At 38.1% G+C, this 16,444-nt stretch overlaps 1 protein-coding gene across 1 annotated transcript in view; it reads right to left on the reverse strand.

The window, feature by feature from the left end:
• The window catches only part of LOC142533035 (intermembrane lipid transfer protein VPS13), an 80,255-nt gene that overhangs the window by 7,143 nt on the left and 56,668 nt on the right, over positions 1–16,444 (reverse strand). The window contains exons 25-33 of the mRNA XM_075639625.1: positions 4,999–6,530; positions 3,717–4,912; positions 2,530–2,658; positions 2,287–2,442; positions 1,440–2,033; positions 1,293–1,364; positions 695–1,159; positions 388–571; positions 52–297 (exon numbers count right to left, since the gene is read on the reverse strand). Of these exons, the coding sequence (XP_075495740.1) occupies positions 52–297; positions 388–571; positions 695–1,159; positions 1,293–1,364; positions 1,440–2,033; positions 2,287–2,442; positions 2,530–2,658; positions 3,717–4,912; positions 4,999–6,530 (4,574 nt within the window). The remainder of the gene's footprint in view (positions 1–51; positions 298–387; positions 572–694; positions 1,160–1,292; positions 1,365–1,439; positions 2,034–2,286; positions 2,443–2,529; positions 2,659–3,716; positions 4,913–4,998; positions 6,531–16,444) is intronic.

Below are 16,444 nucleotides of genomic sequence, written 5' to 3' on the forward strand. Positions count from 1 at the left end.
AAATATGTTGCGTGATTTCAACAGCATTTTTTTTAATCATCCAGCTATCACCTGTTGCAGGTAATTCCTGGCTAGGACAGATAAGACCTAGACCATCTTTCTTTTTGACAAGCATCCTCTGCTCGTCCAAATCATAGCATGAAGGAATGCAGCTATATCCATTTGTTTCACTGAAAGAGTTTGAAAGAGCTAGAGAAAATCCAGTGCAGTTATAGAGCAAAAAGGGAACAGATATTAATATTTCACGAGCTCCAGAGAACGTGTCCATCATCTTCTCCATGGTAACATATAGTGGGCCTAACAAATTAAAATAATCAACTATGCGTCTTAACAAAAGATCTATTGATACAAAACTTCTTGACTGATAAACGATAAAAATAACATTACCATCTGAAAACTCAGGATCAAATCTAATTACTTCAGATAAAGAGAACTTTGTCCCACCGAACCTAGCCATGGTGCTAAATGATTCAGCACGAGGAAGCTTTAGAACTGAAGGCCTAAATCCACGCATTTTGAATGTTAAAGATAAGTCATGCGATGAATCAATATGAAAGAGAGAAGTTTCAACCTGAAAATAACCAGTACATTTAAAGTCAAACAGAAGTTCCAAGTAGAAATTTTACAAAAGCACAAGAAACCACAATATTCCATTATATCAATGCATAATTTCAAGCAGAAATATGCACCAGACCTCTGAAAGGATGGCATTACGCTTGACACCAGCATTTTCCAATGTCAAAGACATTGACTTCATGAGATAGTTTTTCAAAACTAATGGACTAGTCAGCATCACTTGATATAGAAACCGATTTTTTGGTCTCTCCAAATTAGTCATGGATTGACTCAGATAATTCAAAGATCGGTGGCCACAAACAAGATCAATTGAGCTACAAACTCTCTTTAATTTTCCAATTGGAGGCAAGCACTGATCATGCACAGAAATGCAACAGCGAAATGCCTCACAGCTAGGGTGAGAAGGATAGCAAACAAAGGATCGCGAAAAGCCAATCCTAACATCTTGAGAGATAATACTTGAGATATTATAAGATTCACTCCATAGGTACATGTCACCAAGAGGACGCCATCGAATACAGCCTGCTTCAGCCAAATGAAGGGGAAGAGGAAACTCTTGACCGGGATATATAGGACCCAAAATCTGAATAAAAAAGAGGTATTAGGAACATTAAACCGACAACAATGCACAAGGACTCCCCCTACTGCCCTCCAACCACTAACTACCTGTGTGTGTGCATGTGTGTTTGAGAGAGAAAATAAATTCGTCAGATTACCTTTGGAGACACACCAAGTGGAATGTCAAACCGAAGTTCAAGTGATACAGAAGTCGCATTCAAAATTACAACCTGAAAAAATAAATAGTTTCTAAGAGGCTAGCATGAACCAAAAACATTCAAATCGATGCCAGTCTTGATACGTACCGTCGAATATAATCGCATCAACTTTGTATAGTGCTGTACAGAAACATCAACTACTACAGGAATAACAAATCCTCTAACTCCATCTGTGCCCATGTCTGTTGGAACGTTTTTTTTCATGGTATTTGCATCACCATTAATTTCTGAATGTGATGATTTTGAAAAGTCTAAATCAAAGTATCTGCGACCAACAAGGTCCATTGAAATAGGCATAGATGGCATAGATGTACCCTCTAATTGGAAAATAACATATCGCTGTGCTGCTTCAAGTGATTGATTGTCGTTAAGTCTGTCAGAAGACTGTGTTGGTCTACAACGCAAAAGTAATTTCTCAGGTGATTCATTGATGTAAACAAGAACAGAAGAACCAGGCTGCAGGACACCTTCTGATGGGGACACATCCAACTCATTAGCCCCAAGTTGCCATTGGCAGACATAAAATACTAGGGGCAGACTGGTTAAATTTTGCAGCATGTATGGAGCATATCTTGCGGTTTCTGGATTCTTTCTTATCTGAGAATTTGAGAGCTCTCGGCTTTCCATCATTTCAATGAGGCCCCATGCATCCTTGATCATTTCAAGTGCTCTTGAGATAACCTTTAAATGACAACATTGAGCGCATCAGTCGAACACTTGAATGCTACTACATCTAAACATTCTGAAGAGTGAAAACTTTAAAAGGAAAACAGCAGCAAAAGAAGACGGTAAATCAACGACTAACTTGAGTTTGCAAGCCTAATTAAAATGACACATTTTCATGAACAATCACTACTATAAACAACTCAATGTATCCACGAGTTTAAAGAAACAATTAAAACTTTTCCCACGAACAAAATCAAAAGATGAATACCTCAATGAGTGTTTCATTAATATTCAAATTGAGATGAGCTTTAGATTCGAGATTGATGTCTGTCATGATAGCATTATTGAAGAGAGCACTTTCATCATGCTTTCTGATCACGCTTAACCGAAAACTCCAAGGTTCCACAAAAGGCTCCCACAAGACCTAATAAAATTTCATAAACAAATAGCACCACAGTTTAACGACATATCAAGAGCTAAGCCATTATGATCTTTTCTTCAGTATTATTACCTTGTCAATATTGTAGTAGTTCACTTGGAGTTCACACATAACTGATCCTTCAGTTTCGTCCTCAGTAACATTAGACAAAAAAGTAAAGTTTCTCACGAGAAATTCCAGCAATGGTCCACTAAAAGTCTGCTGAGATAATACAAAGAGACAAATAATAAAATTCAGAAATGTCAAGTCGTTAGAAGCACTGACCAAATTTATCAATTATTCACACAAACGTATCAGAAAATGTTATTTTTGAATGAAAGAGAAGTTTCACCTTCATATGGATTTTAATTCTGTATCCGTCATAAATTACTTGGTCATGAAATATCCTACTACAACAATCTGTGGAAAAAGATTAAAAAACAGCAAGCTTTTCTAGTCTGAACCCTTTCAGAAATGAATTTTACATAGGCTGTTCCAGAAAAGAAACTATATTCAACATCAATTTAAATTGATCTCAACGGATCAAGAAGAAAACCTAAAAGCTTATTTCCTAATCTGTTGAGAAAACACAGTCACGATACATGGGTTATGTCACGTCTACAGTGTATTAATGAACTAAAATACTTTTACAAAGCACAAGCCCAAACTCCAATACACCAAATGATCTAACCAACATAAGTACAAGATATGAAGTTTTATAATTTTAAAAGGAAGGAAAATCATCTCAACCTTGAATTTTGCAATGATCCAAGTGGATCAAGAAGCAAAACTCAAAGCTATTTTATCCCATTTTTTGAAAAAACACCATTAGGATGCATGAGGGGCATAGTGCGTCCTATAGTGTATTAATGAACTAAAATATTTTAACAAAACATAAAAGGGGCCATTAGCCTGACCTATAATAAAACAGAAGATCTACCTTACCCAGGTACAACACATAACACAATAAGGAACAAACATATTACAAAAAATATCTCCACAACTAAAATAATAGCAACAAAAAAACTATTATATGCTGATGTGAGCCCAAAAATTATAGTCCGCTTCACATACTTGCTTAGGTTACTTTATTCCACTTAATCTTGATTCTTTATGATGTCATCTGATTATTGTTTAAATTTTGATATCACTTATATGGCGTTCATAAATGTGTCGTAGTCACACATAGCAAAGCTAAAACAAAAGTAAAGGAAATGTCTGGCTAGGCTACTGCCCCTTCCTAATACGGAAGAAATGACGCTTCAAAAGAACTAGATTACCTTCCAATCAGTTAAAAGAACAGAAACTTTCCTTAATTGCACTTGAATGTTCATCTTCTTGAAAATAGATTGTGGCGACATTTCTTCAGATCTTTGGAACCATGCAAAGTATGAAAGGTACAATATTTTATTTGAGAGCGAAAAATCCACATTGTCGCATAGAACAACCATTTTGATTATCACATTCTCCATCTCATATTCAGAAATTTCTGCCTCAATCTGAATTTTAGACAGTAGAAAAAGGGGCCAAGTTTGTGCATTGTCATCCACAAATAGTCTCAGCATCCCACTCAAATTTCCAGAACTCATTGTCAATATCACATTTTTACCATTAACAGCCACTTCTATGCTTCTGCTTTGCAGGCTAATGGAAAGAAAACAATTCTGGATTTCAGATAACAATCGGAGGTGATTGTCCAAAGTTTGCTTACTGTGAGTGTAGGGATGAATAAAGGAGTTGTAGGCTGCTGTGTTAACATGAGCAGGAAAATGAAATTCCAGGCCAATATTATCCAACGTTACTGAAGGAAAACCAGAAATTTTATTCATATTTAGTGATGCATCATGATTTGAGCCATCACCAAATACATACTTATGAGCATCACTAGGAATGTCGGTCACAATTTCTGTCACTGCGCTTGACTTAAACACTTTTGCCAGTTGTTCGTTGTATAGATGAAGTAGATCAATGACCTCATTCCAGTCAAACCAGTATAGCCACACATTCAAACAAGGAAGGGACACAACAAGATGATTTTCACTACCATCTGACGTTGATATGATTAAATCAAGAACTGATGAACCAAAGCCAGGACAACTGCATTTGGCAAGCATTACACAGTTCAACAATGAAAATAGTGCTAGAGAAGAGAATGAAATATCCAAAAAATACAGTCTGCCATTCTCTAATGATATAGAACACACAAACTCCATTTCAGCCTCTGCCATGAGTTCAGAACAGGGTACGACGTTTTTCAGTTGATGCAATCTTAATGACAATGACCTTACACAGAACCGCATCTCATTTAAGGTCGTACTCGATGCTTCAGAAAAGAATGTAGCAGTTTCATGGAGTTGTTTCTTCGTCCTTAAAAAATGAGGAACATCAGATGAAAAAATCTGGGATTCTTCGCCAACCAATGAAAATTGATCGATAACATAGCCCAATCCCTTGATTCCGGAGACTGCACATACTTCTGTAAAGGAAAAGGCACAAAAATTAAGAGATGCTACAAAAAGTAACATGAAAATTAACTACCACAAAAATACTAAAATTCCATACCTTCAACATCAAGCTGGCAGTTTTTGACCATAGCCATGATACATATTGGATAAGAAGATGCGAAATCGGAAATTTCATTATTTTGAGGTATTCTTATCCATACATCTGCGCTGAGTGGTGCTATCAAAGTCGCAGTTCGATATCTACTTGAAGAATTGTTTATATCACTTTCCAATATTAAAAGTGTTAAAAATAGATCACATCCATAGAAGTCTAAACAATTATTTCTGTCGGCAAACTTGCTAGCACTTATACAGCTTGCAGATGGAATATCCCTTGTTGCAGAACTCCCAGCACAGTTTTCTGAAAAGATAATACAAAGTTGTGAAATATTAACCTTTAGGAACTCGGAGTAATCACCGTTAGAAGGTGTAAGCACATTGCAATTTACTATCTCAAACTTATACATAATTGTACTGGGGTTTTCACAACTCGTGTCAACAGCAGGCTGTTTGTTTGCATAAGAACTCCAATCAGGAAGTGAAAAATAGCCAATAACTATCGCCAGAAACTCAGGTGGCAACATGCAGGATACTTTCTGGATGTTAAAGCTTAACTCAAGCTGTGAATTTTGAGCTTTGACATTTCCTTTATTCAGATGCAAGTTAAGAATTGGAGAAAGATCAGGTGACAAGGGCCCCCAAAGAAATTCATTGATTAATTGAGAGCACCATATCGAAGAGAGAGTCATTCCATCAGTAGAACAAACTATGTCCAAAAAGTTTGCAGAAATGTGAATTACAGATTTTGCTAAGGGCACCATAATAGTTCCGACAATGCATGAGGAATCATGAAAATGCACTGTGACACTGCCAAGATTCAACGTGACAAGAAGTAAATCAACACCTGAAGTTAGTGGTGAACAATCAGCATCAAGCCCACAGTTCATCAGCGGAACTGAAAGAAGTTTTGCTTCGCCTGTAACACTTAATTTTGGGTCCCCATTCTTCTGGTCTTCTAAACATAGGACTGTACTCATTTTAGGCCACACACCATCAGCTCTGTTCTCCAGATTAGAGAGAGGCCTAAGATTATCAATGGTGTGCAAAGGAGAACGATTAAGTGAGATAAGTGCTGGATCAAAAGAACTGTCATAGGTGTTCGAAAGACCATAGTGTCGAAGATTCGAACTTTGGCTTGATGAGACATTTGCATCTTCTGGATCTGGCGTCCTATCCTCAATAGATGTTCCACTGACTGCGATTTTTTCCATAAATCCAATCAATTGCCCGACAAAGAAGGGATGGCAATGAATCTCAAGATCACTTGAGCTTATTGAATACCTGTGCTCATTTCTGTGAGCCTCATAATGCAGAACAATGCAACCATCAACAAATGAACTTTGATCAACCAAACATCCGATTTGACCATCAAGACTTACACCCAAGTTGTTTGGACTCACAGAGTCACAACCTTCCATACTTCCAGCTGAGCAAAGGATGTTAGTTTCACAATCATCTGTCATCAACCTAGTAGTTATCCTACACGCTTTCGCACAGACCCAACACTCGGGAAAATCTCGTTGATCGTACCTGAAATTCAGCGGGTGTTTAAATGGTAAAAATAGATTTATTTAAATGGGATCTTCCTCAAGCACATCTTTCCAAGGAATTCTAAAAACCTATTCACTCTTTACATAATTTTGGTTTCAATTTGACCCCTCTAGCCCTCAAGTTATGAAGCATGACATTAAGGTGAAAATCTCTCACCTAAAAGCCCATTTTGAATAATTTCAAGCGTGAATCAAATTAATGATTGATCCAATTTCTTTTTATCTGTGTGGACGTATGTAGATTCAGGAACTAAAAACATTCCATGCAATGTATTTAAATAGCATCATTAAACTCGTTGACAACCATTTAAGTTCACAGTTATTGCCACACAAATCAAAACCCACAAGCTCAGAAACATAAATTGAATGAACATTTGAACTTTACCTTAATGACTAAAATCATGTAAGAATCTTCTTCATACTGGATTTGCTAATACAAAATTATCACATAAAGCAGGCATATCAAAATAGATGTTAAATGAGATTTCAAGATCAACTCCGTAGCAATTTTACAAAATTTAATTTTATTGATTGTGGTAATTTTAGGCTGGCAGAAGTGAAAGGGGAAACCTCAAAGAAAAATGCATTTCAATACACAATCAGTGTCTCTACTGCAGCAAAATACTTATTCTAATGCTGAATAGCTTCTGCAATAGAAAGAAATGAAGTTTCATATATTGTGGCATTGAGTTGCTAAGCTGTCTTTGCATCAAATGGTTTTCAGAGTCCAAAGATAATAATTTAAATAATTTCGGCATCTGATGTCAGCACAAAAGGGTGCTGGAGATTGCAATGGAACTAGAAACAAACCCTACGAGGATGACCAACTACACTTTTGCTTTCAACATTTCTGTCTACAAGGCATAGTATGACAGCCTAACACCATATAAGGAAATGGATGATCTTGATCATAGAGTTTTCTATCACTATTCTTCAATTATGTTGTAATCTTCAACAATTATTTCACTTTTGACAATCATTCCAATTAAATTTAGTGATTTTAATCTAAAGAGTAGATACATGACTTTATATAAGTGAAGTCTAGCTTCTCTAAAGTAGGAACGATAAGGAAGAGTCACTAGTAGACTTTTTATGCTTTTCCTTAATGCAATTCTTCAATCTCCTATATTGCTAATTCCAGTATGTTATCATAAATACTCAGCATTCTTAATCGAAAAATCTCTCTCAAAACAAATACTATTGTAGTTTAGTGAAATAAATTCTTATTATTATTGGATGTACATGAATCGATATATATAAAGAAAAGCTAGATTTTTATCTCTGCCATATCTGATATATCTATTCTAAATTTAAAGTTTAACTTAAATAAATATCCTAATTATCTTATCTAAAACATCCAAGATCTTCAACACTCTCCCTCAAGCTTGGCGGTATACGTTTGTCAAGCCAAGCTTGGCTTTTAATTCTTCAAAGTGTGGTCGATGGAGTGTCTTTGTCAAAATATCTGTCAGCTGCACGTGTAAGGGAACATAGTGGAGATCAACTATTTTCTTCTATATCTTTTCACTTATGAATTGTCCATCGATTTCCACATGCTTGTTTCGATCATAATGAACTGGATTCTTGGCAATATTTAAGGACGTTTGGTTGTCGCACGCACATCATCTATATCGGATGATTATTTCCTATCTTCAATTCATTGAGTAGTATTTTAAGCCACATGTCTTCACAAATCCCATTGGACAAAGCTCTAAATTCTGCTTCTGCACTGCTTCGGGACACAACCGGTTGTTTCTTACTTCTCCAAGTCACGAAGTTACCCCATACAAATGACCAGTAACCCGAAGTAGAGCGTCTATCAAAAGGACAACCTGCCCAATTGGCATCACTGTAGACTATAACATTTCTGATTGCAGTCTTCCTACAGAGCAATCCTTTTCCAGGTGTTCCCTTCAAGTATTGCAGCACTTAGTATACCGTCTCCATGTGTTCTTCAGTATAATTAGCCATGTACCGACTGACAACATTTACGATGTATCCTATGTCAGGTCGAGTGTGTGATAGGCAGATCAATTTTCCGACCAATCGCTCGTATCTTCTTTTGTCAACAAGCACGTGATCTTGATTCATACCCATTTTCACATTTGGGTCCATTAGAGTGTCAACTGGTTTGCACCCCAACATTCGTGTCTCTCTCAGTAGATCTAGAACATACTTTCGTTGTGAGATTGAAATTCCATGAGATGATCTTGCCACTTCCATCCCCAAAAAAATTTAAGCTTTCCAAGATATTTCATTTCAAATTCCCTTGAGAGGATTCCTTTAATGCGAGTCATTTCTGGTTCACTCTCCCCTGTGAGAATGATGTCATTGACGTAGACAATGAGAGCGGTAGTCCTTCCTTCGGTGTGCTTGACGAATAATGTGTGATCTGCTTGACACTGTAAATACCCTTCCTATTCTATAATACGGAGTGTATCCCTTAGCAATAAGTCGTGTTTTGTATCGTTCAATGCTTCCATCAGCCTTATACTTCACTGTGAAAATCTATTTGCAACCGTTATTTTCACGGGGGAAGTTCAGTAATGTGCCATGTATTGTTCTTTTCTAGTGCTTTGATTTCATCGATGGCGGCAAACTTCCACTTAGGATCCTTAAGTGCAACCTCGATTGAACCTGGGACTTGAACTTGATCTAAACTGGACACAAACGCACGATATGCAGGAGATAATGATTTAAATGAAACAAAATTACATATCGGGTGTTAGGCACATGTTCTAGTTCCCTTTCTTAATGCAACAGGTATGTCATCAATGTCACATTTATCAATTATGGGAGAACTACTGTCAAGTTCAGCAGTACCTTGGTCTTTTACATTGGGAATTGGTCTCGTAGAGGAGTCTTGAACTAGCTGACTAGGTTTTGTGTCTTGTTGTCTGTCCATTTGGATGAACTTCCTTCTTGAATAAACCTTGAGGAGTGTGTTTGAGGAAGTTGATAGGTGTTTAGGTTCTGGATTGATAGAGATTGAGTCGGCAAATGAATTGGGATCCCAATTTAGAGATTCATTTCCACTTTCACCATTGATGTTGCTCTCCCCTGAATGGATAAATAGGGATATAAGAGTTTGTTTTCGAAGAAAGTGACATCAAGAGAATGATAAAACTTTTCGGTGATCGGGCAATAGAATTTGTAGCCTTTCTGGTGGGAAGAGTACCCTAGAAAAATGCATTTGATAGCTCGCGGGTCGAGTTCCCCACGATGTTGGGAATGGATATGTACTAAGGCAGAACACCCAAAGAATTTGGGAATTGAGATAGGGCATGTGTTTGAGGAAGATGTTCCAGAAAAACCTCAATAAGGGTTTGTAGCTGAGGACACGGTAAGGGATACGATTAATTAGGTAAGTGGCAGTGAGTACCGCATCACCCCAAAAATGGCGAGGGACTGTGTGTAAACAGAAGATAATGGGTAACTACGAGAAGGTAGTGATTTTTCCATTCAGAAACACCGTTTTGTTGAGGTATGTCGACACAGGAACTTTGATGGACAATCGCATGACCCAACACAAAATTAAAGTAGTCACGAGCACAATCAGTGCAGAGGACTTGTATTTGAGCAGAGAACTAAGTTTGAATGAAAATATTTGAACAAGGAAGTTGTTTCGGACTTGTCTTTCATGAGGAATACCCATGAAACGTGAGTGTGATCATCCACAAACAAAAGAAACCAACGAGTACCTGTCACATTTTTTATTTTTGATGGGCCCAAGATGTCACCGTTGATGAGTGACAGTTGTGGCTTGAAAGTGCTATGAGTGTGTTTGGAAACTTGACTAACATCACACTGAAGTAAAGATGATTTATTATTACGAAATAAGAATGGAAACAATTTTGCTAAGTAACAAGAAATTGGAAAAGGCAGTCTTGGGATACTCAATGGTGCAGTCTTGAAGGTAGGCTCGATTTAGAAGAGAAACAATCAAGCACAAAGTTCAGCATTGTCAATCGTCTTCCCCGATGCCATTTCCTGAAAGAGACAAAAATTACCATAGAATTTAGTAGTGCAATGGAGGGCGGCATTAATCTGCTCACGGATTGTAAATTAACAGTAAGAGCAGGTACGAAAAGCACCGAGTGTAAGCAAATGTCACGGGAAATTTGTGCAGAACCAACACCCAAGATCTTTGAGCTGGAACCATTAGCAATTCGTAAAGAACGAGAGTCCGCACAGGGCTTGTAGTAGTTAAAGATTGAAAGACTACCCGTCATATGATCAGAGGTGACCGAGTCTACAATCTATGTAGAAGACAAAGCCCAATTCAAGGCAAGTGTGATGGGAAAATCACCTTGGTTTACTGCATTGCCCGTACTCAAAGAGGTCGTGGATTGAGCAGAAATTGGGCTGAACTAGGCGTTGCCGAGCATCAAGTTGTTGTTGGGTGAACGGCTGTTGCGAGATAGGAGAAGCCACGTAGACAGTAGCTGAATAAGCACGGCGTTCCCTATTTGATTTCCAATCCGCCGGTCTGCCATGGATGCGCCAACAAGTGTCCACTGTATGGTTCGGTTTTTTGAACTTATCACACCGAAGTCGACCATTCCGTACATGAAGACTGATAATGGATATCGCATGTGGCGAATGGCGCGCACCATTTTCGGAGAAGGAAGGAAACGATGGTAAAGCGGTCGCAAGGGCAGAAGCATCGCTAGGAGGCGGGCGAGAGACGCGCATCGCTAGGAGGTAGGCAGAAGCATCGTTAGGAGGCGCGCACCAAGATCAACTTTTGACGACTTTCCTCATGGTGAACCTTGGAGAAGGCAACACGGAGTCCTAGCAGCAGTTTAGTAGCCAAGATACGGCTACGTACTTCATCGAGAGATGTATCAAGGCCCAGAAAGAACTTGAATACATGTTTGGTCTCGACAATTTCCCTGAATTGACCTTGGTCCAATGCACACTTCCAATCGTGTGATTCGAACAGATCTAGCTGCTGCCAGAGTTTTGTTAGCGCGGTGAAATAAGTTGTGACCGTGTCCTCACCTTGGCGGACGTCATGAAGGTTGCTTTCCACGCTGAATAATTTAGAAGAATTATATTATTAATACTAATAATATTTTTATTTTATTAATATTATTTTCGGGATGGGTTCGTAGATGGGATAGTAATCTCATATTCGCCCCGAAGAACTTCGAGGATTTTGAAAAATCCCTGAACCCGAACCCATGGAGAAAGTTGTCATTCCTAGTGTTGTCTCGAGCAGAGTACATCCTGGACTGCATCCCATATTTCTTTGCCAGAAGAATATAGGAGGAAATTCTGTCCAATGTCTGGGACCAGGAAATTGATAAGCCAAGACATGAGCATGCTATTCTTGGCGTTCCAGGATTTAAATCTTCCATCCGTCATGGCCGGACGTTTGGAGGAGCCAGAGATGAGATCTTTTGTTCCCTTGCCGCATATAAACATCATGACAGGCTCGGGCCATTGCAAATAATTCTGGCCATTGAGTTCGTGGCACGTGATGGATTGAAGTGAAGAGAGATCAGGCATGATTGAAAGCAGCGGAGCTGATGGTGGCTTATCGAACTCCTACAAGGAGGCCATGTGGCCGTATTTAGTCATGGCGGCTAGGGTTTTTTCCTAGGCTCTGATACCAGTAGTTTGGTGAAATAAAATTCTTGTTATCATTGAATGTACATGAATCGATATATATATAAAGAAAACCTAGATCCTTATCTCTACCATATCTAATATATCTATTCTAAATTTAAAGTTTGTGAGAAAAATATTGAGAGAAAAAACTTGTATCTTTCATTGAAAATAATACATATATTTATAGTTACAATGGATATATCAAATCCCATTAATTAAGAAGAAACAAATATTAGAAAATATTACCCTACCAAATAGAAAATATTACCCTACCAAATTTACAAGATTATCATATCACATCAATACAACTTATTGATATCAATTTAAATTCCCATCAGATTTATCGTAATCTACACTCCCCCTCAAGCTTGGTTATAGATGTTGATGAGACCAAGCTTGCCAACGAGAAGTTCATGAATCTGTTCTGAAAGTCCTTTTATAAGTAGATTAGCTAGCTGATGAGAAGTGGGAACATATTCAACACTTAGAATTCCTTCCTCGAGTTTTTCTTTAATGAAACGCCGATCAACTTCAACATGTTTAGTTCTATCATGGTGAACAAGATTGTGAACGATGCTGATAGTTGATTTATTGTCACAGAACCTCATAGGACCTTCAAACTCTATCTTTAGTTCTTTCATTATTCTTTTAATCCAAATGAGTTCACATACTCCATGGGCCATAGCTCTATACTCGGCTTCAGCACTACTTCTTGCAACAACTGACTGTTTCTTGCTGCGCCATGTCACTAGATTTCCCCAGACAAGTGTACAATAACCCGAAGTTGACTTTCTATCAGTGACGGATCCAGCCCAATCAGAATCAGTGAATGCAGTAACCCTTCTATCATTAGTTTTCTCAAGAAATAATCCTCTTCCTAGAGTTTGTTTAAGATATCTCAAAATTCTGTATACTGCATTAAGATGACCTTGGCAAGGTGAATGCATGTATTGGCTTACTAAGCTCACTGCAAAGGCAATATCAGGGCGAGTATGTGAGAGATAAATGAGTTTTCCAACAAGACGCTGATAACTCTCTTTATCCACTGGTCCACCCTCAAACATTTTTCCTTTGTTCCCTGGATCAATAGGTGTATGACTTGGTTTACACCCCAACATACCTGTTTCTTTCAGGAGATCTATAGTGTATTTTCTTTGAGAGACAGAGATTCCTTTCTTGCTCCTAGCGATTTCCATACCTAGAAAATACTTCACTGTTCCAAGATCTTTGACTTCAAATTGTTTTGCCATCATCAACTTAATCATCTCCATTTCATCATTGTTATCTCCAGTGACAATGATGTCATCAACATACACTATGAGAATGGTGATTTTTCCTTTTTCAGAATGTTTAAAGAAGAGTGTGTGATCTGCTTGTCCCTGAACATATCCTAATTTTTTGATTACTTGAGAGAATTTTTCAAACCAGGCACGAGGTGACTGCTTCAACCCATAAAGAGATTTGTTAAGTTTGCAAACAGTCTGACTCCCCAACCTTTCTTCAAATCCCGGAGGTTGACTCATGTAAACTTCCTCTTCAAGATCCCCGTTCAGAAATGCATTTTTTATATCCAATTGGTGCAATGGCCAATCAAGATTTGCTGCCAAGGATAACAGAATTCGAATAGTATTGATTTTGGCAACAGGAGCAAACGTTTCAGTATAATCAATGCCATATGTTTGAGTGAAGCCTCTAGCCACAAGTCGGGCCTTGTATCTTTCAATCGAGCCATCTGCCCTATATTTAATAGTAAATACCCATTTGCATCCCACCGTAGTTTTTCCTTGTGGTAATTCGACCAAATTCCAAGTATTATTCATTTTCAAGGCCTTCATTTCCTCAAAGACGGCATTTCTCCATTCAGGCATAACAAGTGCCTCTTGAACAGACCCGGGAATTATTGTACTAGACAATCTTGAGGTAAAGGCACGAAATGATGAAGATAAATTTGAGTAAGATACAAAATTTGAGATAGGATGTTGGGTACAAGATCTCTTACCTTTTCTGACTGCTATAGGTAGATCAAGGTCAAGGGTAGTATTTGACTGAGGATCCACTACCGGTTCATCCTCTTGACTGTTGTTAGGATTCACAATGTCTTTAGTTGCCCGAGGTTTGTTCCGTCTTGAGTAGACTTTTAACTCTTGTGACAGTGTTGATTCTTCCTCTGTTTCCTGTATTGGGATATGTGCCTGAGAATCTGTGTGAGAATTTTGAGGAGAGTTTGTGTCTCGAGGAATCTCATGGAGTGGATTACATATGGGAAGAGATGGAGTATCCCACCAAGATTCTGTATCTAGGTTCCGCCCTTGAAGCGAAGGTGGAGGAAAGTAAGGAGTGTTTTCAAGGAAGGTGACATCACGAGAGACGTAGGTCTTCTTTGTGTGTGGGCAGTAGCATTTATAACCTTTTTGAGTGGAAGAATAACCAATGAACACAGTCTTCATGGATCGAGGATCAAGTTTACTTCTGTTGTGATTGTGGACATGAACGAAGGCCGTACAACCAAAGGTTTTTAAGGGAAGATTATTTGAAGTAGACACATGTGGATATTTTTTAAGAAGAAGGGATAAAGGTGTTTCAAAGTCAAGAGTGCGGCTTGGTAAGCGATTGATGAGATAAGCAGCAGTGAGAATGGCATCCCCCCAAAGATACTTAGGAATATTCATGGTGAACATTAGGGCACGTGCGACTTCCAACAAATGATGATTCTTTCTTTCGGATACGCCATTTTGTTGAGGAGTATCAACACAAGAGCTTTGATGAAGAATCCCGTTATCCAACAGATAATCACCTAGAATGGTATTGAAATATTCTTTACCATTGTCGGTTCTAATAGTTTGAATATGGGTATGAAATTGAGTTTGAATCATTCTGTGGAAATCTTTGAAAATTTTGCTTGTGTCAGATTTATTATTGATAAGATACACCCACGTGAGTCGAGTATGGTCATCAATGAATGTGAGGAACCATTTTTTGCCATTTGACGTAGCACTTGGTAAAGGACCCCAAAGATCACTATGAATAAGAGAAAATGGAGCGGTTGGTGTATATGTTTTTGGAGGAAAAAAATTACGAGTGTGCTTAGCTAAATGACAAATATCACACTGAAGCAAATCAAGACTTTTATTATTGAATAAAGATGGAAACAATTTTTTGAGATATGAGAAACAGGATGGCCAAGTCTATGATGCCATAACATTATTGTCCTAATACTAGAATCAGAGAGAGAAGCAACGTGAGACACTCGAGTTGGAAGACAGTCTTGAGGAATCTCTAGGTAGTAAAGGCCATTGTGAATCCTACCACTGTCAATCGTCTTCCCCGATAGTAGGTCCTGAAATTGACATGACAAAGGAACAAATTTAGCAATACAATTATTGTCAAGTGTGAATTTACTCACTGAGATCAGATTGCAAGTTAGGGTAGGAACATGGAAAACTGACTTTAGGATGACATCCTTAGATAAACGTATGCTACCAAAACCAGCAACTGGAGTCATTGAACCATTAGCGATTTTCACAGAAGTAAGAGCAGAACAGGGTTTATAAGTGTAAAATAAATTAAAATCGCTAGTCATATGGTCAGAGGCCCCGGAATCAACAATCCAAGAACCAATGGAATACTAGCGGAGGGCCGGGAAAATATTACCAGTTTGAGTCATAGAACAAGAACCAACAGTTTTGCTTTGCGGTGGATTAAGTGAGGCCTGGCGGATGAGTCGACAATATTCTTCAATTTGTGCAATCTGCTCATTGGTGAAAGGAGCAGAATTTTCTGAGTTTTCTTTTTTTTTTTTTTGATGAGAAACATAAATTTTATTAATATAGTTCTTTTAACATTACAAGAAGTGGACTAGCGATCCACTGCACCCAAATAAAACCATCTAATTTTAACAATACACATAGGACCAATCCCTTAAAATGTCAAATGTAGAGACTCCATAAAAGTTTTTATCCGCTCCAATCCAATCGGCTAACGTGAACTTGACTTTCCCCCAGATATCTTCCGTTGTTTCTTCTAACTCTTGGAAAATTCTTCTATTCCTCTGCAACCAAATTTCCCATGTAACTCCGTGGATTACCATTCTCCAAAAAATCTTACCTTTCTTACCGAGCATATAGCCAAGATCCGTATTAAACAAATCATTAGTTGTCCTCGGCACCACCCAAATCAGTCTCAATTCCACCAAAGCCTTGGCCCACAATGCATGAGTGAATTTGCAATGAATGAACAAATGATCTTGTGTTTCCACCTCCTGACGACACAACACACACC

The sequence above is a fragment of the Primulina tabacum genome, chromosome 18 (genome assembly GCF_025594145.1).
Source record: "Primulina tabacum isolate GXHZ01 chromosome 18, ASM2559414v2, whole genome shotgun sequence".
Classification (NCBI taxonomy): domain Eukaryota; kingdom Viridiplantae; phylum Streptophyta; class Magnoliopsida; order Lamiales; family Gesneriaceae; genus Primulina; species Primulina tabacum.